At 42.1% G+C, this 27,245-nt stretch overlaps 1 protein-coding gene across 2 annotated transcripts; it reads right to left on the bottom strand.

Moving 5' to 3' along the window:
• On the bottom strand, nucleotides 1-25,889 carry PPM1F (protein phosphatase, Mg2+/Mn2+ dependent 1F). Of its 2 annotated transcripts, XM_066199411.1 has the most exons (8): nucleotides 25,697-25,889; nucleotides 16,155-16,285; nucleotides 12,425-12,624; nucleotides 11,165-11,353; nucleotides 9,906-10,049; nucleotides 8,907-9,000; nucleotides 7,495-7,906; nucleotides 1-7,329 (listed from the first exon to the last, which is right to left on the bottom strand). In XM_066199411.1, the coding sequence occupies exons 1-7, from the start codon at nucleotides 25,870-25,872 to the stop codon at nucleotides 7,533-7,535; spliced, it is 1,308 nt and encodes a 435-aa protein (XP_066055508.1). In that variant the 5' UTR covers nucleotides 25,873-25,889; the 3' UTR covers nucleotides 1-7,329; nucleotides 7,495-7,532. The 2 variants fall into 2 exon arrangements, with proteins under 2 accessions (XP_066055508.1, XP_066055507.1); XM_066199410.1 differs by having other exon boundaries at nucleotides 1-7,906.
• Between the last annotated feature and the right edge of the window lie 1,356 nt (nucleotides 25,890-27,245).

The following is a 27,245-nucleotide window of genomic DNA, read 5'->3' as shown; positions in this document are numbered from 1 at the left end:
TTCAAATCACTATACTTTATTAATACTTCAGAACCATCAGATCCTACAGTGGCAGGGTCTTATCCCCCACCTGTTTCCAATCACTATTTTGAAACAACTTCTTGCAATATGCAAATAGATACATGAGGCACTGTGTGAATACAAAAGTGACAGTACAAAAAATCCCAACAAACATCATGCAATACATACATATATAAAAAATATGGTAATGTAGCATAATACACACAAGCACTATTAGAACAATCCATGTAAATGAATGTACAATATGCATAGCATTTAATGATCAGTGACAACAGGTTTGCAACCTGTGCATAAAACCAGTCAGCTTAAATAAGAGTTTTAAGAAACTAGATCACTGGTTAAGCCACAGCTTATAAAACCTGCTGTACTGCAGCTTTTCTGCTCAGGGTCACAAGTGCAGATTAGCATCCAAAATAAATAAGGACTATGATTCTACGAAACTTGGCTAACAGTTCCTATTTCAAAGTCACTGGCCCTCTTACTTTCATTCAAGGTTCATCAGCCAACACAGTGGCAAGAAATGTGCCTAAAGCAACAGTTTTGCTCTTGTGCTGTTTTAATACTGATAAGAAGATACATTTTTAAGTCAGCAGGAGTAGTCACAGAGGTCTCACTCACGGGACTGGCATTACAGTACGGGGCAGACCCTGAAGAATGGCACTGACTGAGAGGTCACTGAGCCTCGGGCTGTGCTGCTGCTCCCACCCTGACTGCTCAGCCAGCCGGGACAGGAGACAGAGCTGGGGAGGGCAAGGAAGGCAGAAAGCTTTCCCCCCGCTCTGAACAGTGCAAATGTTTGTTGAAAACACAAACCATCTGCAGGAATAAGGAAAGACAGAGACAAGAATGTTTCTGAAGTCCTGTAATCAGGGTGAGAGCAGTTGTTACCTGAAATAAGCTCAAGTATTCCTATGGAGTAAGATACAAATAACAGGATTTTCTTCTTACATATCCAATACTGGTCCATGCCAAAGCAACAGTTATTGTAGTCTCCTCCTAGCTGACATGGTTCTTTTTATACTCTTGGTGTTGCAGGCCTCCAAAGATCAGACCAAATTCACTATGGACACAGATGAAGTGAAAATTACAAAGTGGCAACTAAACTGACTTAACAGCCAAGAGATTTTATGGCCTAAAAAGCAACATTCTGGGGAAGGAGAGGGTGACAATGTAAAAGTACACAGAAGATAGAGAAAAAGAAAATTGGGAAGGAAATAGGGAGGACACAGAAGAACTGACTTTCAGAAGAAGTTAAAAGTAATTAAAGTCATTAAGTTAAGGAACTTAGAGTTAAAAACTTTATACTGGCCTTTTTTGGTCAGTGTAAAGTTTTGACCCCAAATAAGACAAATATCTTGATATTACTAAATACAAGGAAGAAAAAAAAAGGTGGGAAAAACAGACAAAGAAAGCTGCATTAATCATGCAATATTCAGCTGAGTGCTTTATCACAAACTTAAAGGGCACCACAAATAAAAAAAAAGAAAAAAAAATTATTGCCCTGAGAAGGTCCCCATAGGATCACCCTACCTATTATCTCTTCATCCTCAGACATCCAAAAAGAATCATCATTGCTTAGATAAAAGGATAAGTAGTCCCTGGCAGGAATGATGGTCACCCATTCCAGTTCCATTTGCCAAAGCAACAAGCCTTTTACCTGCCCAATGTATGGCCTCAAAAGGTAAAAATAACTTCAAGGAGTGATCCACTAGATGAGGAGGGACCAACGACATTCCTGTGCATGGAAATCCAGAACCACTTAATCAGTAGTAACTTCAGTATTTGATCTATTAATATCTCCTGGAAATTAGTAATCAGACTTAATAGTTGAGAGAAAATTCAGTAATTAGGATCTAGCTAGTCACAAAGCCCAGATATATTTAACTTCCTAAGGAGCTGAATGTATCTTGTCTCTTCAACTAAAAAGCACATAATAAGACAAAAAACTCTGACTGAGAGGAGTTTGTTATCAAAATAAAACAGACATTACAAACAGCCAAATTCATTTGCTTGAAACAGTGGTTTTCAGCCGACAGTGCAGTGCCAACTCCTCTAGGCTGCTTTTTTTTATTATTCCATTGTTTGCATTCCAAGAAGCTTGAAAACATTTTTTTCCTATTGATTTTGTCCTCTTCTGCTTAACAAAAGTTGCATCTTGCTAAATTTTCTATGTGGCCAACACAGCTGTCCCTTGTTTATTTTTGTGTGCACCAGCAGCAATGTGTGCAGCTTGGAACACGCATTAAACCAGGGACACTGAACAGCTTGTGAGCGTTCAGGTCTGATGGGTCACACCAAAATAAAGGTTTAAGTGATTCTCTGGAAGATTTTGGTTTCCTGTTCCATGCAGAGATAAGGTTATCTGTCACAAGAGCCTACCAGTTCATTTTAAGGCATTATTTTAACAAGTGTCTATGAGAGATACATGTTCAGAGGTGCAATCATTCCTTCAAGTCTCCATTTGTTTACTTCTCAGCTGACATGACTTCTATAAATAAAACCATCTTTAAACTAAATAAAATCCAAGAAATATATTAAGCCCAACCAAAGCACATGCAGAAAGCATGTCTGGCTTAGCTCTTAAGAGCTGTCAATGCTGCAAAACAAATGCTCCATAGGGCTGGCTGGTTGAGTGGCTCAATTTAGTAATGCAGAGAGGACCAGCCTCTTGGTTTTGATGCTGTTTGAAAGGTTATGATGAGCTTGGCAGAAACCCCCCTGGTTTCCAGCACTACTCATATGCAACCAGACATGCTATGAACTTGTGTTTAGGGAGGGTATATAGCTTCATGTAGATTGTTAAGTTTTGCATTCATTTGAAAGCTCATTTTTCTCCTTCTCCAATCCTTCCTGGGTGGCATTTTGTTCACCAGAAGGGTTTGCTCCTCAAAAAGGGGGAATGGACTATTTTTTCCTTGTAGGAATCTGTCTGAAGACACAGGCCCAATTGCAAAAGGAGCAGTAATAGAACTAAGCAGGGAAATTTAATTCAGGCTTAACCAGAGCTGAATTACACATGAATCATCTTCAATCTGCTGTGTTGTGGCTAACATCCCCCCACCTTCTCCCTAAAGCATTTGCTTGATACTTCAGTGCTATAAGACTAGAAACAGACAATGGCTGGTGCTGCACATTCAGTACCTGCATCCACAAGAATACAAATAATTTAACCAACAGAGTCAAACTTGCACTAAGAGCGGAGCTGGAATATTAACTTAGATTTTATTGTCTATGCCCTTTATAGATTGAAGGTATTTGCTGTTTACCTTTTCTGCAATGCCATTTACAAATACCATTTACAAAAGTTCTTAGTCACTTGTTTTGGAAACACCTTTTTTTTTTTTGTTAGTTTTTAGGTGTTGGGTTTGGTTTTGTTGGGGTTTTTGTTTGTTTGTTTGTTTTTGCCTGAGAGGGAAGCTTCAACCCCAAAGAACTGATTTAAACTATCAACTGAACACAGGTTTTGAAGTGCAGACAGCCAACTTATCTCCAGGATTCAGAAAACAAGCACTTTTCCCAACATCCAACAAAAAAGTGGAAATTTTAGTGGCTCCTCATGACAGAAGGTTAATGGCCCTGAAAATGCTTTTTGAAAGAGCAGTATCGCATCTGACTTTGAATTAAGTGTCTATTAAATGCTATTAAAGTCATGACTGTGATTAACATTACTCTGCTGCCAGCACTGCTGTAACCACTCAGTGCCCAATTACTCATCCTGCAGGGCTCCCCATCCCCTCCACTCATTAACACACTCCACATTTACTCACAGCAGCACTTGCACAGTGACCAGGAGCTGCAGAGGCTGGGTGCTCCCTCTTAGCACTGCTTTCCATGGGAGGATGTTTAGAAAAAACCATTTAGGAGCATTAGCTTCCAAGGTAGCACTGAGGGGTCACAGTAAGTCACCTTGGACACTTTCAGAGCTATTCCTTCTTTGGCTGTTTGAAGACAGAGTTAGCACAGCTGAGCTTTGCCTTTTTAATGGGTGTGTTTCTAATTCTTTCAAAGCACTGGTATTTCGCTCGAAAGAACTGACATTTGTAGCTCCATTTTCCAGCCCACTTCCTTTTTAAAATAGGCATTAATAATACTTAAATGCATTCCTGTCTCTCTCTTTCACTCCTCCATCACGCAGAGGGTGGGTTTTACTTCATCTCCCTCTGTTCTAAAATTTTTCCTGCGTTTCTATCATATTTATTCTCAGGAAAAAAAAAAAAAAAAAAGCCAAAATCAATCCCCCCCAACAAACATTACTTGTAAAATTTTAATCTTGCCTCTGTCAAATCCAGAATATTCACTGTCTTAGGTGTGTGGCTTGGAAGGAGAGGATGGGGAAAGGAAAGGAAGGTAGAAGCATGAATTATCCATAAGCAAAAGTGATGTTGGATACCCACTCAGCTGAACAACTGAAGCCAGTTTCCAGTCAAACAACAAAAGAATTTAAGTCTGCTCTGTTTGAAAAATTCAGGCTCCTTTAAAGAGCACTTTTTCTTCTGCTGAGTGCTAAAATGCAGCAGCAGACATTCATTTGGAGTCTAGTAAAACATGAAAATTATTGAACGTTTGTCTTGAATCCTTCAGCTAATTTCTACAGGTTCCCCCAACAGTATTTGGGATTTTCCTGTAGATGACACATTAGGAATTACTTATTCTAGCTATGGGATACAAACTGCCTTTTTTGACCCATTACAATTTCTGTTGACCTGACCAAACTTCTTAAAGCTAGTAAGAAGTCTCTGAAAATGAGAGAAATACTTTTAATCCACGCTGTAATCTCTGAGTTCTCAAAGACTGTTCCCATCCATTTACATCTCAAAGAAATGAAGCACTATGTCAGTCAGAATGAATGCAAATGTAAGGGAACAGCTTCTAAGAAAGCAGAATTTCTTCCCTAGAGCATTGCTTGAGAATTAGATTTTATGATTGCCACAGACAGCTTTCTAAAGGCCCACTTCACTTAGCTCCCATAAAACAGAAATTATCAAATTTGAAACAGAAAAGGATATGCTCACATAGCTGCAAGCATCCATCAAAAGTCTTGAGACTTTCTTTCCTCTGTAATGCAAATCTACCCAGAAAAGACTGAAAAAAAGAGAACTATTACAAAGAGTTTGGCTTGTTCAGTCCTCTTCACCTTTGAGGAAATTTGGCAAATTTCAGAAACTAAACCATATCACAAACTTACCAACATTTCCCACCTTCCTTCATAAATACAATAATTTTCCCCTCTCCTGATAACCCTCAGATAACAATCAAACAATTGTGCATGATTCTTACTATATTAATGATAGAACCATTTCCAAGACACCAAGAGGCATTAGTGGGCATCAGGATTTAGCATGGAATTGAGTATCTGGCTAGAAATCAAAGAGAGGGGAGTTGATAAATCCAAGGGGACTACTGAACAAGTCTAAGGGCTTCCTTAACTGAAGAAGGTTCACTGCAAACACTGATGCCCATCCCACCAGGCTGCCATAAGGGAAATCCTTCCCCATACACTTTAAGACAGAAAAGCTCCTGTGGCAAAACAAGGCAGTCACTGTCTGAGCTGCTGTGTAGTGAGAGAGGAGGTCACCGAGGAGGTCCTACATCAAAAACTGCAGGATTGTCCACAGTAATTCCAGCAAAAGCCGTGGGTCACTGCATTACCCCACATCAGCCAAGGATCCAGAGACTGTGGACACAGACAGTGCTGCTCTGTTCTTCCTCTGAGCCATTCCAGCTCTTCTACCTAAACTTCCTCCCCAAGCAACATGAATGTTCACCATATTTTAATCAACAGGACTGATATATTGCAGTGACATGTGCTTCTAACTGCGGCATACAATCTTGCTGCCAGATGCAAAGCACTTTTTCTTTAGACACTGAAATTAATAACAAATTTACCATTGAGCCCTCAGATCTTGTTGAGTCCTGCTAGCCAGGCAAGACAAAACACAACCACAAGCTCTAGCACATCATGAATAGAGCAGTTGTGCAACACCCTCACATATTCATTATAATTTTTTCATCCTCTGAGCTTCACAGTTCCTTAGAAAGTTATTCAGACCCAAGAGGTTCACGAAGTGTGGCCAAATTAACCTTCAATTAATATAAGATTGTTACTAAACTGTTTCTAGTTTGTGTTACTAAATTTTCTTGTGAAGGCCAGCAGTTACTTCTTTTTAAATGAAATAATTACTCATTGTTACTTTATGATTAAATCTCCAGAGCTTTCTGCACAGGGCAGGGAGTAAGTCGCAGTGAAGCTTTTACTACAAACCGCAAGATTTGGCAACAATGAGAGATGTTTTCTTGAAACCTAGTTACCACTAAAATAATTCACAAACTGAAACATTTAAGTGCACCAATGAAAACAAAAAGTCACATTTTAAAAATTAGGAACTGGCTCACCAGACTGTGATAGGCAGCCAGCAATCCTGGGTGAAATATTTAAGGCACTTGAGGGTAGTCAGTTTTTTTACACCAGATAATAGACAGAGCCACTTTAAAATTCCAGTTTAAATAAAAACCACGACAAAATAAAGTAACACTGCAAAACATTCCTCGAAATGTAAAGTTCAGAAAATTAACAAATAAACACTTACAATAAAAATAAATTTCTCCTTTGTTATAATACACAAAATAGTGGCAGGAAGAGCACATTTACCTGCTTGAGCACACAAACCGTAAAGATCTCTCTCAAATACCACATGAGGGGTCTTTTCTTTCCAGGCTGTCAAATAGCCAATAAGCATGTTTGTTAGGGAGAAATAATCCAGTGCAGTTAAATATCAGATTCCAGTTTATAAACCAGAGCATCCCAGAAAGCAGTTCATTTTCTGTCATTTTCCCTGGGATATTTCTAGCTAGTTTTTCTGCTTTTCTGGAGCACCCAGTTTTATTTTCTCCTCTCCCTACGCACAAATGTTAAATATTTCTGTTTAAATAAAGAGGCCGCATCGTTCTTGTAGTATCTTTGGTACAAACCAAAAGCACCTTCCACAGCACACTGGTGTCACCCAGCCCCTGCACCCCGAGCCTGTTCCTACAGAACACACAAAGGAAGAAGCTTTTCTGTGGAGGGGGCAGCTTCTCCCCTCCACCTTCCAAAGTAACATCACAGTTAAGTACAACATACAGTGCTCTTTTTAAGCACTAATTTCAATTTTCACTCAGAACACACGAAATGCATTTTTCCATCCATTAGCTTATACCTATTACGGTTCCTTACCACTTCCGGGACAGAGGGATATGACCAACACCCTGGGACACACTTTAGATTCTGCTCCCAGAGATGAAATAGCTGTACAAATCTCCATGTCTGCTCTGTGTTTTTTGGGGGGAGGGGGAAAAAAGGGAGAAGGAAAAGACAAATGGGAACTCAGTAAAAGGGGTCTTGCCTTTCTGTTCCACGTTTGTCCATTTGCCTTTTTTCCTGATACATTTTGCCCACTGTATTAGAGGCTTCTTCAGTGGAAAGCAGTTCCTTACCTGAACGTACTTGGACATTCTGGACTAAACAGATTCTGTCACTGTGTGGCTGCTGCCTCGCAGCTGAGGAAGTCAAGGGGTGAGCTCTGAGCATCACCATCAGCCCTAGGGCTCTTAGAGTCTCTGAGACAGTCTGCCAGGATGTCCTGAGGATCCCTCAAGAACACCACCAGAACAGTGATGTTGTCACTGGATCCATTTTCCTTGGCAGCAGCCACCAGTCTCTCTGCTGCTTTGAGCCCCACTCCTTTGGTCTGCATCAAATGATCCAGGACCAAGTCTACAACCTCATGGGGCTTGATGGCATCAAAGAATCCATCACAGGCAAGGAGCAGGTAATCTTCTGAGCCAGTCAGCTCAAAGGAATCTCCATCTGCATCACCAGAGACATAGGGCTTCTGGCAGATGTCACCTGAGACAAACAAGCAAAGCAAAGGCTTTATTACTTAAGATGTAAACAGGTACTTCTTTACCCGCCAATTGCTTTTACCATCCTCAAGGATGGCCAGATCATGTTCCAGAGGTACCTGATGCAGGACAAGAGTAGTCAGAAGCCATGGAAGACTTTTGTTTCTTTAAGCATGCTTGGAACCTACCTAAACCCAGTGGGTTTCTCAGGAGCTACTTTAATTTATACTCCCCTAATTTTGCAGGGAAAATAAGGAATTTATTCCTAAATTTTTTTCTCTCAAATATATTTGTGCAAGGAGACAGTCAGGCCTTCATTTTGCAGGTGTACTTCCTGTACAGCCTTCAGAATACCATGAAAATAAGATTTTTCTCAGCTACCCAGATATACATCACAATGCCCTAAGAATCTGCTCATTGTGTTTAGTTTATCAGTTTGGTATGGACATACTAAACATTTGCTTGTACCAAAGTAAGCTTGTTTTATAAGATTGTGAGAATTCTATAATTAAAATGCCCTAAATTGCTGGATGTTGAAAGAGAATGCAGTGATTTGACTCAAGCAGAAAGATCTGCAGTCAGGAGAAAGATACATTCATATTAAAGTGGATAAAACCCCCCCACAATTCAGACATTCAAGCACATAAAAAAAAGGCTAGACAAACATTTATTGCTTCCTTCACTTTTACAAATTAAATGCTGCATATTTGTTAAACTACTGTAAAACATTATAGTAGTTTAGGCATTTCTAGGAAGCAAAATCTTCATACTAGAAAAAACAGGACTATCATGGCTAGTATGCAAAACAAAACATTTTATGCTCTCAGTAAAACCAATAAGCTGATGTAGCTGCAAGCCATGTAAATCCTTGCCTTATGGGAAAGACAGGAAGTCCTTCACTATTTGATGCTGAACAAGACACCATTTACAGTAAACACAGTCTCAGGAGTTGTGTTTCAATCAAATGCAATCTGAAGTTAACTGATTCTGATGGTTTATCTCACCAATTGCTCTGGAAACAGCCAAGGTACCATTAACCCTCCAGCAGTCCATGTAGGTTACACAGCCACCCAGAGTCTCAATCCTTGCTCTCTCATCCTGAAAAACAGTGGAATACATTTTATTTGCTGCTCCAGCTTCTGTATTTCTACAATGAGTACAGCAAACACACAGATCAGAATCTAGCATAATAACATACACATAGGATTACTGGAAACAAGCCACTACTTTCCATCCCTGCTATGGCTTGTCCACAAAAAAAGCAGAATTCTCAAGTTTTCGTATCGTCTTTTGCTTTCCCATATGGATGAGTGAATTTTCCTGCCACTACTTCCCATTCCATACAACAATTGGGTGAATATACAGTGTTCAGAATGAAATACGTGATAACTAAGCTAAGTAACAATAGTTTTTGCATTGATACTCCTTAAGCTACTCAGTTATTACAAATATTCATGCAATGAAGGCAGAGGATCATGCAATGCCAGCTAAACTTGCAAAGTCCCCACTCAATTTCATGGAATAAAATACCTGGCTATTTAAAATAGATAGGAAATGCAATGCACTTTAAGCCAGTTAGGCCAGTAGATTAGCATTAGCTTTTCAATGACAGTACTGCATATAATGAAAGATTTGCATTATGCTAACATTTTAAATTGCTATTAATCCCAAATTACTACGATATTTTGTAACAGACAGATTTAAATTCACACACAAAAATCCTGTGAAAGTTTTCACTGCAAATTTTGAATAGTCTGAGCAAGAACTGAAGTCAGGACTATGAGAACCATTCATTAGTACTTCCAAGCAGCGAAGGGTAAGGGTTCACCCATGTCAGGACACAGGAGCAGATGCAAAACAAGAAATTGTTAATTCCATGCATCCTAACATACAGTATATGTAATTATGTAAAGCACCAAACACTTAAAAAGGCTTGACTCCAAAAGGTTTCAAGAGAGAATCTGACATGACATACTTAAGAGGAAAAAACAAGTCAGACTTACTTCTCTCTCAGGTTTGTGAGGTTCCATTAATGTCACAGCTTTCCCTTGCTGCACCAGCATCACCTGAGAGTCTCCCAGCCATGCTATGTGCAGTTTGTTCCCTACAATCAATGCCGACACACCTGTTGTGCCACTTCGCAGCTTCTGCAGAAGGAAAACAGAGGTGTGTCAGGTGAATATCCAACAAGCCCCACTAGGATACATGGCAATACTGAAAACTCAGGTTTAATCACACTAAATGCTAGATTAGACCTGCTAATCCTAATTCAGGTACTTGAAAAAAAAGTACAAGATGGTAAAGAGACTTGACATAAACTATGTATAAACATATTTTCTAATATGCAAATGATTAATACTGTCTCTTATGTTCTTCCTTCTCTTGCTATTAATTCCAAAACCAATCTAGGAGACTAAGAACTCTGTTGTTTAAAACAGAGACATGCAGAAAAGCAAGAGGACCTGAATTTCAGTAGAATCAACATTTCACAAACATGTCTCTTTAATCCCTTTCACATTGTCACTAGCAACTACAGATACCTTGCTCCACACAGATCTCCTTATCCTTGGGTATTTAAATGAGAATGTAAACAAAGGAAAAACATCTAACTATCCAAGATTCCCCTTAAAGATGAGTGTCAGACCTTATGAAATGCTGGTCCCTCTTTCATACCTCATTGACAGAAATGAAGATATTGACAATGAGCACTTCCTCAGTACTGCTATAATAAGTGTTCTCAAACAGTGTAATGTAGATTTGAAGAAAGAATGTTCATCGTATCAACTTAATTCAAAGGTTAATCAATAGGTTTAATGAACTGAGGCATCTGATTTAAATCATAAACACATTTTTCACTTACAATCATCGGTGACACTAATTGTGGGACAAGAAAGACAAAGATAGTGATCATATTACCAAGAAGAAAGAAATCTTTTCCAGGTAAGAGCTAGGACAACAGAACATTAGAGGCTGCCTGGTTTAGACAAGGAGGCACCACTATTCTCTCAAATAATTGACATGTCAGAATCATTTAAATCACTTTAGCACTTCTTTTCAATTACTCATCTTGAACTCCCAAGCACTGGTTTTCCTCAAAATAAGAAATAATTTGATCAAACAAAACCATTATATGTAGCATAATTTCATAAAGAAGCCAGTGATTTAAATATACTCTACTGTCAGAATTTTCTGGATAATACCACATTGTCCAACAGTTCTCAGTGTTATTGAAATACAATGGAATTAATCTCTACCCACTCACCTCTCTTTTGGCTTTGAAAAGGAACATTTCATCTGTCTTCTGGAAAGAGCATTTCAAGGCCTCAGCTGGATTCTTAACAATCTCTTCATGCAACCCAACGTTTACGTGTAAGTGGGTTGCTGAGTAATTGGCAGCATCCACTCCACCATGGCCATCAAATACCGCAAAGTAAGCGCGATCAGTGTCATCCTTTTGCAGGGAGGGAGGGAGAGAGAGGAAGACACTCATGTTGGAAACCAAAATAGCTCACAGACTGGTACCAACAAGCAAAGACTCTTTATTCTGGGCTTTCTTCCATACAAATGGCAATTTAAGTCCATTTACGCATATACAAAATGGATAAAATGGGTACTTTGCAGGCCAATTACTTTTCTTTGTTTGCTGTTAGTCACTTCATGTCCTTCAAAATAACCTGCCATGGAAGCAGCAGACTGCTGGCTATACAGTCCTCTGGCAGTTTCATGAACTGGCACTTGTACAACTGCTGTTTTCCATATCATAGGATGGTTTGGGTCGGAAGGGACCTTACAGACTATCTAATTCCAGCCCCTCTGCCATAGGAAGGGACACCTTTCACTAGAACAGGTTGCTCCAAGCCCTCCCAGCAGTGGAAGTTGCTATAAGGCATCCCCAGAGCCTTCTCTTCTCCAGACTGAACAGCCCCAGCTCTCACTCAGCCTGTCTTCACAGCAGAGGTGCTCCAGCCCTCTCATTATCTTTATGTCCTCCTCTGGACTTGCTCCAGCAGGTCCAACTCATTTTTATGTAGTGAGTCCCAGAGCTGGACACAGCTCTGTGGTGGAGTCTCGTCAGAGCAGAGTAGAGGGGCGGGTTCCCCTTCCTCAGCCTGCTGCCCTCACTGCTTTTGATTCAGCCCAGGACGTGTTTGACTTTCTGGGCTGCAGGCACACATCACTGGGTCACACTGAGCTTCTCATCAACAAACACCCCCAAGTCCTGCTCCTTAGGGCTGCTCTCAATCCATATATAAGTTGTGTCAGTCACAAGAACATTGTAACTCCAGCAACATAACACTAGGTGAACTTCCCATCTTCCCCTATCATAACTTACGACATGAATCCCAAAGTCACAAGATCCTGCCTACATCACTTCTTTATCAGGGCAGTAGTTGGCCCCCAGCAGTGTGAGTCACTAAGTCCTTGCTCCAGCGCAGGCATGACAAATAACTTATGGCAACAAATTCACAGACCGTCCATCACCAGGGCCCTGCGCTTACAGCAGTGCTGTGCCCAGACTCACCGAGAGACCGAAGAGCTGGTTGAACTCGGGGAGCAGGACGTGGCGATCCTCCATCTTGCGGCGCGCGTTGCGGATGGCGTGGATGGACACCAGCAGGAAGCGCCTCAGGGGCCTCAGCGGTGGCAGCTGCTTCTGCCACTCGGAGCACACTTCCCGCAGCTTGTTGAAAAAGCAGCGCTGCAGCGACTCCCCATCCAGCACTGACAGCACAGAGACAAAACACTAAGTGCTGTGTCCCACTTTCCTACATTATCTCATCTTATGGCCTGTCCTTCCTTTGAGTTTCTTTCCCTACAGCTACATACATACATCCAGCACCCTGCCTTTACAGGCTCTGCAAGAATTAAAATGAGGTCCTGAGAATAATGTGGAGAGAAAGTTGCAGTGGAAAAGAGTGTAATATTAAGGATAATAGCAGCTTGTTTACTTGCTAGTTCTTTTTCAAAATTAAGGCTTATCAAGCAGGTGATTACATTACAAAAATCGTAACAAAGATCCCCCCAAAAAATCAGTCTAGTATATTAGACATGAATGTTATTATGTAAGTGAAATTAGTAAGATATAGTGGTAGGAGTTCATATATACTGAAAAATAAAAGGAAATCATCAAGTGGGCAGAAAAACCTTCAGGATGAGATTGCTGTTGTCTTGGACACAAGGGCTGAAAAAGCATTGGCCTGGCTTTGGGTCAGGTTATGTCCTACAGAAACAACAAGGAAGTCTGAAAATGTTTGCTGAGGTCAATGGCTCAACTCCTAGTTGAGCTGAACAGATTAGAATTGTAAGCTGTTATCTTTACCTTTTTCAGTACTCATGGTTGTAGGAGCTGCAGGGACAGAACACTTCCGCTACTCTCCAGCTTTGTCATTACAAAGCAGAACTGTAAACACCCATTGGGCACAGTGTGAAAAGCTCCAGCCAGACACTCAAATCCTTTTCTGGATAGATCCCAAAGATCAATTAATCCAAACTCGTTCATCAGACTGAATGGCTGGGTGCTTGGCATTGTGTCCAGCTTTGCAACACAGTATCCCTCCAAACAGGTAACAATTTAAAGTTTTATTTGAATAGGAATCCTGCCTCAATGCTAAACCAACTAACTTCAAAATGCACTGAAAAGAACGTTTATAGAGGAAAAATAATTTGCTGTCACTAGTGTATATTCTAAAGAACTGCAGCGCATGAACTGTCTTTCCTATTTCTATTTCATCCTGACTCCTGCTAACACTGCTAGCATTAAGGGTTCCTCAGAATTCCTTTTAATAACTCGTGGTTCTCAAGCATTTTTTTTTTATCTCAGGAACAGTGACCGGCCAGTTTCAGATGCATCTCTGGGTGTGGAGAATTGAAAGCTTAAATTTAAACACACATCTTCAATTAGCAGCCACTACATACTAACCAAAATTACTTTTGATTTGCTTAATATGTAGGTGTTAATGGGCAAGCTATAAAAACTTTTGAATATTAAATTATCCCTTACACAAAATAACTAAATAGGACAGCATCTCAGACAGCCTTGCCTACAGATGTCAGCTTACACATTTGTAAATGTCTAGACTAATACTGACCAGAAGACACATATTGCTGTTTAAATATTGAGCCAGTGAAATCTGACAAAGAATTTAGTACCTTAACAGCAGAAATGCTTCTGCAGTGTACCACAAACAGTGGTACTCACACGTGCACACCCCCACCGTTGCTTTTATATAATCACTTCTCTTTCATTCCAAGAATGCTTTTTTTTTTGGACAGATTTATTACTGCAGTGCAGGAAGAGAGTCCATACTGTGCTGTAGCTGTATGCTTTCCCTCTAGTTGTACAGTTAAAGTGATGTAATAGCAATTACAAGATAGGAGAAAACGAATACAGTCCGAGGGTGCAGAAAAATGAACACCTTTAAAGTAGTTGTTCCTTGCTGAGATCAGGCAGCACAAGTACCTGAACAATGAGCAGATTTCCATCTCGTTTGATAGCGGAATAAATGGTCAATAGAGATTTGGTCTAAATGGCAATGGTGACACAAAAATGAACCAACAAAATGGACAGGAATATGTAAAATGGAAATTAAAGATGGTTTCAACCATCAGAACAGGGAAGGCTCTGGGGTATTTGTCAACAAGAACAGTAAGAGAATGTGACCTAGTTCAACATGAAACTCATCCAAGGATTTTCCAACTGTGTCTGCACTATCTTAAATGTAGACTCCAGTCCTATCTTTATGGCCTTCAGAGTAAAACAGCAGCCTGAATATTCTACAAATGTCCCCAATATATAGTAACCAGAGACATCAGATGCTTGTTCTTAAGAAAATGTCCATGCCCTATCAAGTTCTTCATTAGCCCTTGTTTCTAAACGTTATTTCTTTATTATTCAGATAGGATTCATTTTGGTTTGTGGGCCCAAGATTTACATAAGACACGGAACTACAGATTACAATCCTAGGCTCACAAATGTATAGCAGTTCATGTCTTAAAATACTGCCATGGTTCACCTCAAAGGTAATTACATGGGACTCAACAAAGAGTCTGCAGCACAGTGACTGCAGGATGCTCTGATAACAGTTTCCAACTGCTTTGTGCAAACCTATGTAATTATCCTAGGTGAGTTACAATATGCTGCCTCTGACTTTCCTGTAGAGGCTGCAGTGACCTGGTCACACTGAACTCATATTTGCCAGCTCTCCCTCAAGGCAGAGCCCTGCTCCAGGTCAGATTAGCTGCAGTGAGTGAAGGCCACAAGCATTAAGGTGAGGGATGACATAATCGGGGTGCAGCACGACTTAATTAACTGAGTTCCCCCTCCTGCCGTTTCAGACTTGGACATGAATGCTGAAAGAGGCTTCTGGGAAGTGTCATATCCTGGCCATTGCACTGCTCTGTTTGGGGCACACTGAACTGCCTTTCAAGCCATCCCAGGGAAATGGAAGGGTGAGTATTTCCTCTTACAGAACAGACTGGTTTGCCTAAGACATCTCTTTTCCATTTTCATCTTCTACTCTGCCTGCATCCTGCTCCATTTAAATTCTTGGCACTGGGACTGAAGGTTTGGTGAAGTCTAATGTTAAACACTTCAGCACGTAAATGCAATAGGACCATCTGTTACACAAGGCACAAAGCCAGTGCTCCGCCACCAAGGTCTGTTCTCTCTCCAGTTCACTCAGGAGAAAATGCAGGCATCAGGTAGAACACATGCAAGGCTCTTCTTCCCTCTGCAAGAGAAGGTGGGAACCTTCATAAAGGAGAGTGGGAAGAAAAGAAATCATTGATAAAGACAGAGACTATTGAGCAACTTGCCAAGAGAAAGATCTGGAGTTTCAGGATGTTCAAGATGTGGAGGAACCAGAATCTGGTTGCCAAGACAAAAGCAAGATGGTTTATATGGATGAATTGAAGGTGTCGGTCTGGCTGTACAACAACTGATGATGGCCAACGTCAAAACACAGGAGTAATTAGCTAAGGTCACTCTACCAAAGGGAAAAGGGCACACTGTCCCCTTTCAGAAAGCCAAACCACAGGACCAGTCAGGGCTCCAGACACTGTGTTTGCATGTTGCCCACAAAACTAGCACAGCTTCCTTTCATCCCACAGATACCCAGCAAAAGCAAATGAAGTTCCATTCACTGCTGCTTGACAGGCAGCCTAACCAAATAAATCTGGGAAACATTTCAAAACACTGAAGTCTTCTGAAAGACAGCCTCTGGGGAAAACACAGACAGAAGAAGTATACTTACAGGTGAACCTTTCCTCATCTCCTTCTCCCTCTGTTTCCACATTTTGCAGCTTAAATTCAGTCAAGTCTGTTTGGAGAACTTCATCAACTGCAGCATGGATCAATGATGCTGCAAGAAGTGGTGAAACATCTCTGCTGGTAAGAAACAGAAGAGAAAGCAAAATAGACTGCATTAGTTTAAACTGAGCTACAACCTTGCAGCATATGGTTGGTGACCTCAGACTTAGAAACCATTACACACAATAATACAAACTTCTTTAGTAAACTAGTAGAGCAAACCATATGTTCAATATTTATTCACACAAATCTTTAGTAAGATCCTCAGTTAGACAACTGCTTTCTCAAGAATGTAAAGAGGAAGAAGTGTATGAATCATATTTTCAAACTGTTGCCTCACACTCCAGTCGCAGATGGTACCTCCTTCTCTTGAGCTCTCAGATGGGAACTGCTACCTTCAATTCCAGCCTCTGAACACACACATTTCGTTTCTACTCACTACACAGAATTTCTTGCTTGCAGTCAACAATCTCGCCACAGACAGTATCAAGATCTCAGCATTGTGGTAGATGCAAATCTCTAAAAAAGTTACTTGGAACTCTCCTTCCCTTCACGAGAAAAGTCATGCTTAGTGCTAACCTCCAGCCCTTCTCATTCAGTTTGTTCTGACTGGAAGCTTTCCAAAGAAACCACCCAGGTAAAAGATGCAAAGAGTTGAGACTGGAGACTAGGATGAGAAAAGACTCCAAGACCTGTCATTTAGATGAAGCTTTTAGGTAGGCATCTAGAAGACAATAAAGCTACATGATCCCCTCACCATCTCCTGACTCATTCACTCATTGCTTTAGTCAAGCCACATGCTTTATAAGCAGCACACACTTGCTATAATGTTTTTGAATCTGTAAACAAGTAAGTCCCATCCAACTCCAAAGGGAAGCTACTATAAAACAACTCCTATATTCACTATAGTTTTGTGGCAAGCACTAACAACTGCAGTACACAGCACATGTTCCAGCCATTTTCTATGAGCACAATGAAGAATAAGAATCAACGTCTATAAAAAGTCACTTTATCCATTGTTCATGGAGTCTTTGATTCCCACAAGGTATCGAATTACACAACCAAAACAAATACGACATGAAGGCACCTCCAGCAAGTCAAGGACAAGATTTTGTTTCGCCAGGAAACATTTAAAAAGTTCTGCATAAAACTGGTATGCTGGGGAGTACGAAATGGTGGCAGCATTGGTTTGTGATGTTGCTCAGCAATGAGTGGTTTGTGCATACAGAAGGGCAGGGAGGGGAAGACCGCGGGGTTTTAGATCCCAGTGACAACAAGCTGAAATGCATTTTGCCATTGTGCTCCTGAAAGACTGGCCTTGTCACATCCTCACAGCCGTGTATGAGCACCTCCCGTGGCAGCAAACAGAAAGCATTGTGTCAGTCAGCAGGCTCCAACACAGGCCTGCTTTATGCCACACATTCTGTGCCACTGACGGCCCAATTTAATGAGTTATTTCGGTACTTCAAATAGATGGCAATGTGTTTGCAGTCCTTTCAGTGCTAGCTGCAGTCATGTCACATCAAGGGAAAACAGAATGTGGCTTTTTATTTCTTTTTTAAGGCTAATGTGTTTATGGGACTCAGTTTCTTGCCTAGCTTAAAGTAACAATGCCTGCTTATAATGACTTTGACACTGACAGACAACCTTTTAAAAGGTCAGGCAAGAAATATATCCAACACAGATATGGCACCCCCTGCCCTCCAAAATCCTTCTTCCTGTTGTTGCTCACATAAGAGAAAAAGAAAGGACTATGAAAATGTAAGCCCCACAAACAATGTCAGATGTGTTGTTGATGCTGCTGACAGTCAGAAGCTTTAGTCAAAGCACGTTTCAGCTCCACAAATAGAGACAAGAAACATTAAGAAAACACAATGCGTTTAGCTGCACAGTGAGAGCCACAGCTTCAGACATCTTCAGAATTGCTCTGCTATGCTGGAGGAAAAAAATCAAATCCAGCTTAGGTTCACAGCTCAGCATCAGAAGAGGGCTTAATACTTTGATTTTAAACTTCATACATTTCTGCTTTCCAGAGTCCAGGATTGCTGAACTGGGTCCATAAAAGGCAGCTTAAACAAAAGGAAATCTACTAAGTGCCATGATGCACAAGTTCTGTATAAGCCTCTGCTTACAGGATGCCTGTAACAAAGAAAAAATGTACAAATTATGTCACATCCTTCAACTTTTTCCAGTTGCCACCCAATTCCTAAAAGGAAAACTCAGTGATTCCTCAGTACAGATATGCTTCATTCAGCATTGCTTCCTATGCATTTCCTCCCCCTCCATAGTACTGCAAATCTATTAGAAAGTGATTGTTTATTGGGATTTTGTTATGCAGACAGAAACATCAAACAATTGATTCTGACACAGTGAAAAAAGATAAAAGTCTAAAAAATTACCCAACCTATTTAGTTCAATCTCGACTCTGAACAGAACACATTTGTAATTACTTCATTAACTCTTTATTACAGCATTGCCATATTGGCAAGATTGGTTTTCACTTGAGCTCAGGTAAACTGAGCTCCAAGGAATGGCATCTTACATTCAGGTTCAACATTTACCAGTTCTAAGTTCACCTTCTAAATCAGAGACTTGAAGAGTTAACAAAATGTGTCATTAAAAGAGAGCAAGAACTGCTGCTTTAGTTGAGAGCTACAAGGTCTCACTTGGCTGGAGAGTATCTGGAAACAGCCACAGTACCTATGGCAACCAGTGCACAAGTAACCCACTGCAATTACCGTTGCAGACTTCAAACCTTTCCTGTAAGCAAAGAAGAATGTCACTTATTGTTAAAATCTTCCTTTCAAAGAAGCCCAAGACACCCTGGTGATGAGCTGAACCAAGCATAATTTAATCTCCATGAATCAGAAGGAACACTGTAGCAGTTTCCTAAGTGGAAAACCAACTACATTGAGAAGAAGTGGAAAGCTGGTGGGGTGTGCTACATGCACAGGATGCTACTTGAAGGGAATTTTAGAAGAAACACGTCAGCCCCGTTTCTCTGACACGCAACACTAAACACTCAGCCTCAGCACACAGAGGCTAGTAGTAAACAAACCTTGAATTTCTTTGCTGCGGGCTATTTCTTTGCTAACATAAAGGGCGTGTTTTGACCACAATAAAAAAATATTTAAAAAGAATTAAAGCATGTTGCAACAGTGCAGACAAGGCGTCATAGCTTCACCAGAAGCTGAAGTCAGATCAACAGTGGCTGGAACATGGAGCTCGTATCCTCCAGCCACTCAGAGTAAAACACAAGACTCATTTCAAAAACCTGAGTACAGATAAAAGAGGTAAGTTAAAGACTAAAGCAATACTTATGCTAATAAAGACGACACTTAAATTTATATGCCACCCTCCTCCTTGAAAGATTCTGGACTACTGGACACACACAGTACTGGTAAACGGAGCTGTGCAAAGCCCCTGCTGATACACATATCTCTGGGCCAAAATAAAGTTACACACGGAAGTAGAATCCAATTATGATACTTTGCATACTTTAGATTTGGCATAAATTACAGAGCAAAACTTGCTTCTCTTGTTCACCTTGTCTCCCTTCTGCAATACAATTTCGTTATCTATTTTATTTCATTTCAAAAGACCTGCTGTCACACCACCACAGCCACAGTGTAATACGTAGGTCAGGTCAATTATAAAACTGTTACTGACCCTTTTAGTACCAGTCTTCAGGAGAAAAATCAAAATATTCATGTCCTTTTGGGAAGCAGAAACACAATAAGATAACTTCTCACTCGTTTTTATTTCGGTCATTAAACCCCCAGTACACTTGCAGCAAGTGTTGCAAACAAGTCATCAATTCAAAGATGTTCCCACTTCTTCTTTCCCTCCAGTTTAAGAGGGTACATCCAGAAGTCAATAGCAAACAGTTTTTCGGGTAAGGGGGAAGCATCCAGAGCATCAAAGGTCAGGCCACCACACCTTGGCCAGAGCCTCAGCTACAACTATACTTTTTACAAAGGCTTGAATACAACTGACAGACTTCCTGCACTGCTCCATGCCCAGCTTACACGGGGGCTTTGAGCACTCGGGGTAGTGCAGCAGATGGCAGAGCCCAAAAAGCTGCTCCTCAGCACTGGGAACAGAGGAGTGAGCTCTGTCACCTTGGAGGGTGGTACACAGACTCTCTAGGACACACCAAACACCCCATGTTTACACAAAGCCTTCTGCATTTTTATTTACCTATTTTGCAAGCAAAAGAATTCATATTCCCCCTCACCCCAAATACACATTCTCCCACAGTACTGACAGGAAATCTGTTTGCATAAAACAAAGCACAAGAGATTACCAACTGTCTTGGCCAAGTATTGATCACTTATCTTCCAGATTAAAAAAAAAAGTGACATAATTTTGTTCCTAGACATTATCACCAAAGTCATGGCAACAAGGCAGCAGTGGTACTGCAGGCCAGAGCACCAATCCTCTTCTCCTTTCAGACTGTGCATACACACATATGCTGGGGAGAAAAGTGCTGTATCTGAAAGCACAAACTCTGGCATAAATCAGCTGCAGCTGCCCGATGTCCAAGGGAAGATGTGCCCTTCTCTGCCCCATGGGCTCTGGAACAGCAGATCACACACAGCACAGCTCTGCCACTGCACACCAGGGTGTGTTTCCAGCATGTTACAGCTCTATCAGCACTGGGTTTAGTGCAGATCTGCAAATGCCAGCAGTTCTCCAGCAAATGAAAGATCCTCTCACGCTGCCAAAATAATGGCGGGTCACAAGTTTCCTCATAAACAAAAGCTGCTTGTATTCAGTATTTTCTCCTCAATTTGCTACTTTTATTTCTCTTTTTATTCTTATAATCAACTACAGAATGTTTCCATTCAAGCAGCTTTAAGCATTAGCATTTATTAGAGCAGTACTCAGAGTTCCCAGGGTGATGGTGGCCAGAAAAGTAGAAATATATAGCCATTAAAGAGAGAACATCTGACATTCTGCAATGCACAGGAAGTTGTTTCTTGCGCTAATGACATCAGGTCATTAAAGGAGATGAACAAGAGGGAATCAAAACAAATACATAAACAGTGCCACACACAGAATTTCCATCTCTTATGGTTACATGAAGCTGTTTTTTCCAGCTTCTCTTATGAAACTACCAGAAGCAGCAGCTTTAGACTCCAGAATCCATCTGTTCAGGCCCTTCAGTCATTACTGAACAGTTTTTATACAAAATGTGCAGTGAAGAGTCACCTGCTACTTCCATTTCACTCTCAGCAGGAAGAAAAACCCCACAGCAGAACAGGAGAGGCTTAATTCCACAAAAGCCACTTTTCAATTAAGCCCTAAACACGTTGTTTCAAATTTGAGTATTTATCCTGAAACAGCAATAGAAAGGCTCTCACACAGGTTATGAGAGCAAAATATGCAAACATGTTCCCAAGCAAGAAGTCCCAGTGCATTACATCAAATTGTTCAAATTAGGAATAAGGAAGTATGTTTTAGGGAATTTATTAAAAGCAGAGGTCACTGTAGAAAGTAGTTTTCACAGAGGAAGAGACTAAAGAGTGTTTTAAGAAGAGATTGGGAAATCAGAAGCAAGATAAGATTTTATTTTCCCCTTCCTCATACTTAAATCACATTAAAACATCAAAATATCAGAATTGCTGAATTAACTACTCAAAAAGAAGGGACTACTGGAAATAAAGATGCCAGGGCCACACCTTGGAGTGAGCGCTACAGTGTAAAGCACAAAGACACAAAACAGGATGCTGAGGCAACAGCAGATCGCTTGGGAGGGGGCAGAACAGGAAGCCCAAGTCTCCCAACTGCTATTGTAGTAAATCTCCTCCAAGAGGAAGGCTGCAGGAATTTCACATTGTTCTTTGGATATGTCACAGGATGGCCATACCAGTTTCAGCTCCTATCAAGGGGAAGTCGAAATTTCTATATTTGGGGGTCTGATTTCATCCCACATTCTGTTGCAGTGAAAGTCAGGAATATTTCAGGTTAATTTCTAAAGCTTGGGAAGTAACTAATTTCACCTATTTACATAGACTTTCAGAACACAGCTATTACCCAAAAGTGTATGTTAATTAAAATTCTGCAAAACAAGGTTACTTAAGCCTGCTCTGATTCTTCAGAATGTTATGTATGTATTTAGCTGCAGTTAGCAGCAGGCAGTTCCATTGATTTAAATGAACTATTCAAAGTAGAAATATCTGCAAAGCTTCACTAGATTAGTGATTTAGGGGCCAGGCCTGCCAGAGAACAAAATGGTTTGCTGTTTTAGCTGGTGTTTCGCTATGGTAGCTGCATTTGCAGAAATATGTTAAAATAATTCATTTTTCATGAAGACATTCAAGGCTTAGCCCGATGTATCCAGCTGCTCCCATGTAAAAAGATGTGCGCAGCCTTGGAGAAGCAACAACATTCAGAAACTCCTTACTGGACCGAACCAAGGTTATTTCTTGGCCCAGTCTCTTCCCAACAGAAATCCTAATCAGTAGTGGAGGAACAACAAAGGTTTCTGCCTCCAAGCAACCGGAAGAACAAGCTAAACATCACTAAATGTTGTCTCATGAGCCAAGGATTTGCTGGGTCTTTATTGCCTACGGACCTTGATTAGCTTGGGCCCTTCTGGGCATGACCCAAACATCTGGGCATGTGTGAATGAAGTACCTGACAACACAGAAATGAAAAGCAGAACAGCAGAACTGAGTGTCCAACTTGATTCCCAATAACACTTTTACAGAGAAACCCTTCACCACACTAATCACCATGTAAAATACATTCTGTGACGCTGGAGTGTTGGACAAATCTCACACTCAGGAAATAGAGATCAAGCAACAATGCCAGGAGTCAGCAAGGTGCATCCAATAACACCTTCACAGTGTTACAGCTCTGTGGAATAACACAGGGATATTTGAGGGTGTGGGTTTTTCACTGAGCTGTGTGTTTGGGATGCTGCCATGACAGCCTGCAGATCCCCGGATCTCAACTACAGTGACCTCCTGCACAGTCACTAATATGTCACCACCTCTGCATCTTCAACAACTTTTATACAAACATTTAAATGTCTTCTAATGTCACTCCTCACCCTTATTCTTCCATTCCTTAAAATCTTTAACATCCTTCTTTCTCTTATTTCCTTGCTATCCCCTCATCTATTTTATTGAGGATTCACATCAACAGAAAAGTTTATTCAGCCTTAAAAGCTGCATTTTGAATTGATCCACAGTAGCAAACAAGAGGAAAAAAGGTGAAATGTTGGCAATTTCTCACACAATCAGAGACTTCGGTTTTAGTTCCTAATTACAGAGATTATAAGAAGGCCTGCAATTTCAAAACATAAGATTCCTGTCTTGGCCTTGGGCTGTATCAGTCTTTTTCTCCACACGCAAGAACTTAGCCTACCCAACAGGAAAATGCAGCCTTTTTGCAACTGCAAGATGAAGTTTCTCTTTGTCACAGGAGTTCAAAACTGAGCTATAATTCTGCAGGGATCCTACATTTGACACTTCAGGTACACTACAATGCACCCAAACTCATAGCTTCACCCAAACACAGAGCTGCTGGCAGTCAGCCATGAGAATTCATAAAAACACTTTTCTTATCTATTTCTGTTTTTCACAAACATTTCACAAAAAGAAGAATTAATCAGTAGATTGCTGCACTTTAATTCTGCTTTGCTTTTTTTAGCTCTCTTTCCCTTCCTTTTTTTTTTCTTTCTTATTGCCAGCTCAGGACTTGGGCAGCTCCTCAAGAGAGGCTGAGGAGCCAGAACTGGCTGCAGGGCAGGTATGTGAAAAATGCAGCTTCTGACACTGGCAGGCTCCTCTCTGTGTAAACACCAGGAGTGACAGGTGAGGTGAGAGCATTGCAAAACCATCATTCCTCTTCTCTTTCCACTTGTTACTGTGCCCAACAGACAACAACAGCACGTCAGCAGATATGCAGATCAGAAATACTGATTTTTAAAGCACTGCAGTTTGGGTAGCACGTCCCAGAACTCTACAGCCTCATACCCTCCTCTCTAAATCAACTGCAGGGAGCATCAGCCCGGCCCACGTGGCAGAGTGGGTGCCAAGTGATAAATATTTGTTCAAGACTGGCATTACCCTGTTCTTTAAAGCATTCACCCAGAACCACTCTTGCTCCACAGAGTTCAAAGATTCAATGCACGTGATGAATTTGCAGCCTCACTGTGGAATGCAACAGCTGTGTTTTGTTCAAGAGCAATTTAGTCAAAGCACAACTAAATAATGCAATGATTATCTGAGCCTTTTTAAGCTACAGACTAAGAAACTGTATTTCTTTGGTATGCATTTCTCAGCTTAAAATTTAGGCACACCATTGAAGTGAGTGATATCACGTCCATAATCATCTCTGTAATACGTAGGAATAACTTGATTTTTAAGGCATATTTCCCAGACAATTTAAATATCTAAAAATCACCTGTACACTTTCAACAACAACAACAAAATCTATTTGGTGTTAATAAACTCACCAGATGGTAGTTTAAAAGGTGAGTAATTCAAACCATGCTTACTACCTAACATTCAGCATACACCAAACCAGGACCAGTCTTCTCCACACCCCAGTACCACAGCACAGTTTGATCACTCCTGGTCTTTTAGGCCATCCACAATCCCTGTTGTTGACTGTTAAAAGTGGGTTAGTGAAGCAGATTGTGGCAGGAACTTCGTTACAGCTGGAGTGCATAGGCCCTACTGCCGAAGTGCTGTAAGAGAGGGGAGTGTCAGGGGAAAAGAAATTGGTGGGAGATATTTTGTTCTTGATGAAGCATTAACTTGCCAACAGAAGTCACATTCGAATTCTTATTATTAAAGACAAAGTCTCAGCTGTTCAGGATGAAGGTTATAAGGATGCAGTCAGGGGGTGACAGAAGCATCACTGATGAGCAGCTGCGTGTTCCAGCAGCGGTGTGACTATGCTCCTGAAGTTTTAAGAAAACATCATCTTGAGGAACCCACACAAGCTCGGGAGGGCTGGCTCGCTTCTCACCCCTGGCAGCCCTGCGAGGCCCCTCACGGGCTCCTCCCGGCCAGACCTCCAAGCTGACCCGCGCAGGTGCCCTGAGGGACCTGAATCCCCGCTGTCGGCTCTCCTCCACAGGATTCGCCCTGTCGTGCTAATCGCAGCCTTGGAACCGAATCCGCACCGAGAGTGGGAGAGGAATATTTTTGAAAAGCACACACAAACAATACTATGAAAGCACGGGGCCGAAGGCCTACGGCCTGAGCAGAAGCACGCTATTAACAGTCACCAAAAGTAATTTAGAAGGGGGAGCAATACTAAATACATCTCCAAACCTAAAATTCTCTGGAGACGCTGAGGGCTCTCTCCCCCGCCCCCGGCGGGCCCCGCGTCAGGAAGAAGCGCCTCCCGCGCCTGCACCTGCCGCGGCCCCGCTGCCGCCCGGCGCCGCTGCCTCACGGCGGCCGCCCGCGGCACCCCCGGGCCGGCCCGGCCGGACCCCCGCCCGCCCCGCCGCCCCCTCACCTGCTGCTCAGGAGGCTCCTCGCTCGCTCGGCCAGCGCGCCCGGCACCTCGGGCCTGCTCAGGGCGCCGCACCCCGCGGAGCTCCACGGCAGCGGCTCCCCCGGGCCCAGCGGCACCGGGAAGTCCCTCAGGAAGGAGCTCAGGGGAGCCGCGGACGGCTCCAATTCCAGCGCCATGGCGGCGCTGCCCGGCCGGGAGGGGGGGCGGGGCCGGCGCTGAGGGAGCGGTGCCGGCCCCTTTAAGGGACGCGCGGGGCGGGGCCGGAGGGCGGGGCCGGGCCGCCAACCACGCCTGGATTGCGGGCACAGGGAGCGGGCGGCCGCGCCGCTGCCTGCCCAGCGCAGCCTCGGTGCCCTCCTTCCGCACACCCGCTGCCTCCAGAGAAGGGCTGAAAGCAGCAGAAAGTTTTCCCAGGGATGCCTCTTCACTGAGCCCTCCCCGCGGTCAGCACTCATGGAATCCTAGAATAATCTTAGCTGGAAGGGATCATCAGGATCCCCCCAAAAATCTCACCATGTGCCTGACAGCATTGTCCATCCCTCCTATGGCATCCCTTCCAGACCCTTCCCCATTCTCGTGGCTCTCCTTTGGATGCTTCCTAATAGCTTAATGTATTTTGTACATTGTGGTGCCCAAAGCTGCTCACAGTACTCAAGGTGAGTACTGACCCAGGTGAGCGGCTTTTCCATCCTAAAATACATACTTGACGTTAGATTATGAACAATTACACACCCTGACAAATCACACATGGAGATACATGCAAATGGGAATGGTGCAAAGATATTCCCACTCAGCTCAGAGGCCGTGGAGAACAACCAACGACAGGTTTCCCACACTCCCAGGACCGTCTCCAAGCATTTACAGAAATCCCAGCCAGCAGCAGCCAGCTGGGCACACAGGAATGTTCAGAGCAGTTCCTGGTGTTCAAACCATGCTAGAGGAAAGAGAGGACTTGAACAACTGAATCAGGACAAGCACCCTGGAAGCTGCTGTACTTTATGCCAAGACCTACAACTCTGAGGCACCCCATCTACTTCATTTTTAAAACAATGTCGTGGTTCTTCATGAAAAGAAGCTATTTGCTCCAGCCTGCTTTTACCAGAAAGAACTAAAAAGAACTACAGAAAAAAAACCTTTCACCTATGGCTGCATCTTGTAAGCAGTAATGTTAAAACATAATTCATGTTTGAGCTGTAACTGTATAAACAAACATTTGATCAGAGGAACAGGCTTGGTGCTGTGGTATTTGGGCTGTGTTCTCTGGTTCAGTAAATGCACACACTGTGCCAACTAAAACAGCAGAGTTGTAACTTACCTTTGTAGGGACTTGTCTTTCCTCCCCGTTGCCAACGCATCCCATGTCAGGTCGCTCTCTGCACATTCTGTGTTGAAATGCAGCAGCCTTTGCACCTCCCATCTGACCACAACTAGTCCTGAAACTGTTTTGGGACTACAGATGACACAAACTGTACTTGACCAGATGACCCGACACGCTCAGCCATGAGCACACAGAAGGAAAAGGGAGAGTATCATATATTTGTACAAGGAG

Source organism: Chamaea fasciata, unplaced genomic scaffold, assembly GCF_029207755.1.
Source record: "Chamaea fasciata isolate MVZ Bird 193981 ecotype frontalis unplaced genomic scaffold, bChaFas1.0.hap1 SCAF_18, whole genome shotgun sequence".
Classification (NCBI taxonomy): Eukaryota; Metazoa; Chordata; class Aves; order Passeriformes; family Sylviidae; genus Chamaea; species Chamaea fasciata.
This window is presented reverse-complemented; position numbering and strand designations above follow the sequence as displayed.

Excerpts from the sequence above, each read along its gene's own strand:
- PPM1F (XM_066199410.1), bottom strand. The coding sequence starts at position 25,872 with ATGGCGCTGGAATTGGAGCCGTCCGCGGCTCCCCTGAGCTCCTTCCTG. Across the intron at positions 16,286-25,696 it reads AGGAGCCTCCTGAGCAGCAG|AGATGTTTCACCACTTCTTG; the intron begins GTGAGGGGGCGG and ends TCTTACCAGCAG. Across the intron at positions 12,625-16,154 it reads AGATGAGGAAAGGTTCACCT|TGCTGGATGGGGAGTCGCTG; the intron begins GTAAGTATACTT and ends CTGTGCTGTCAG.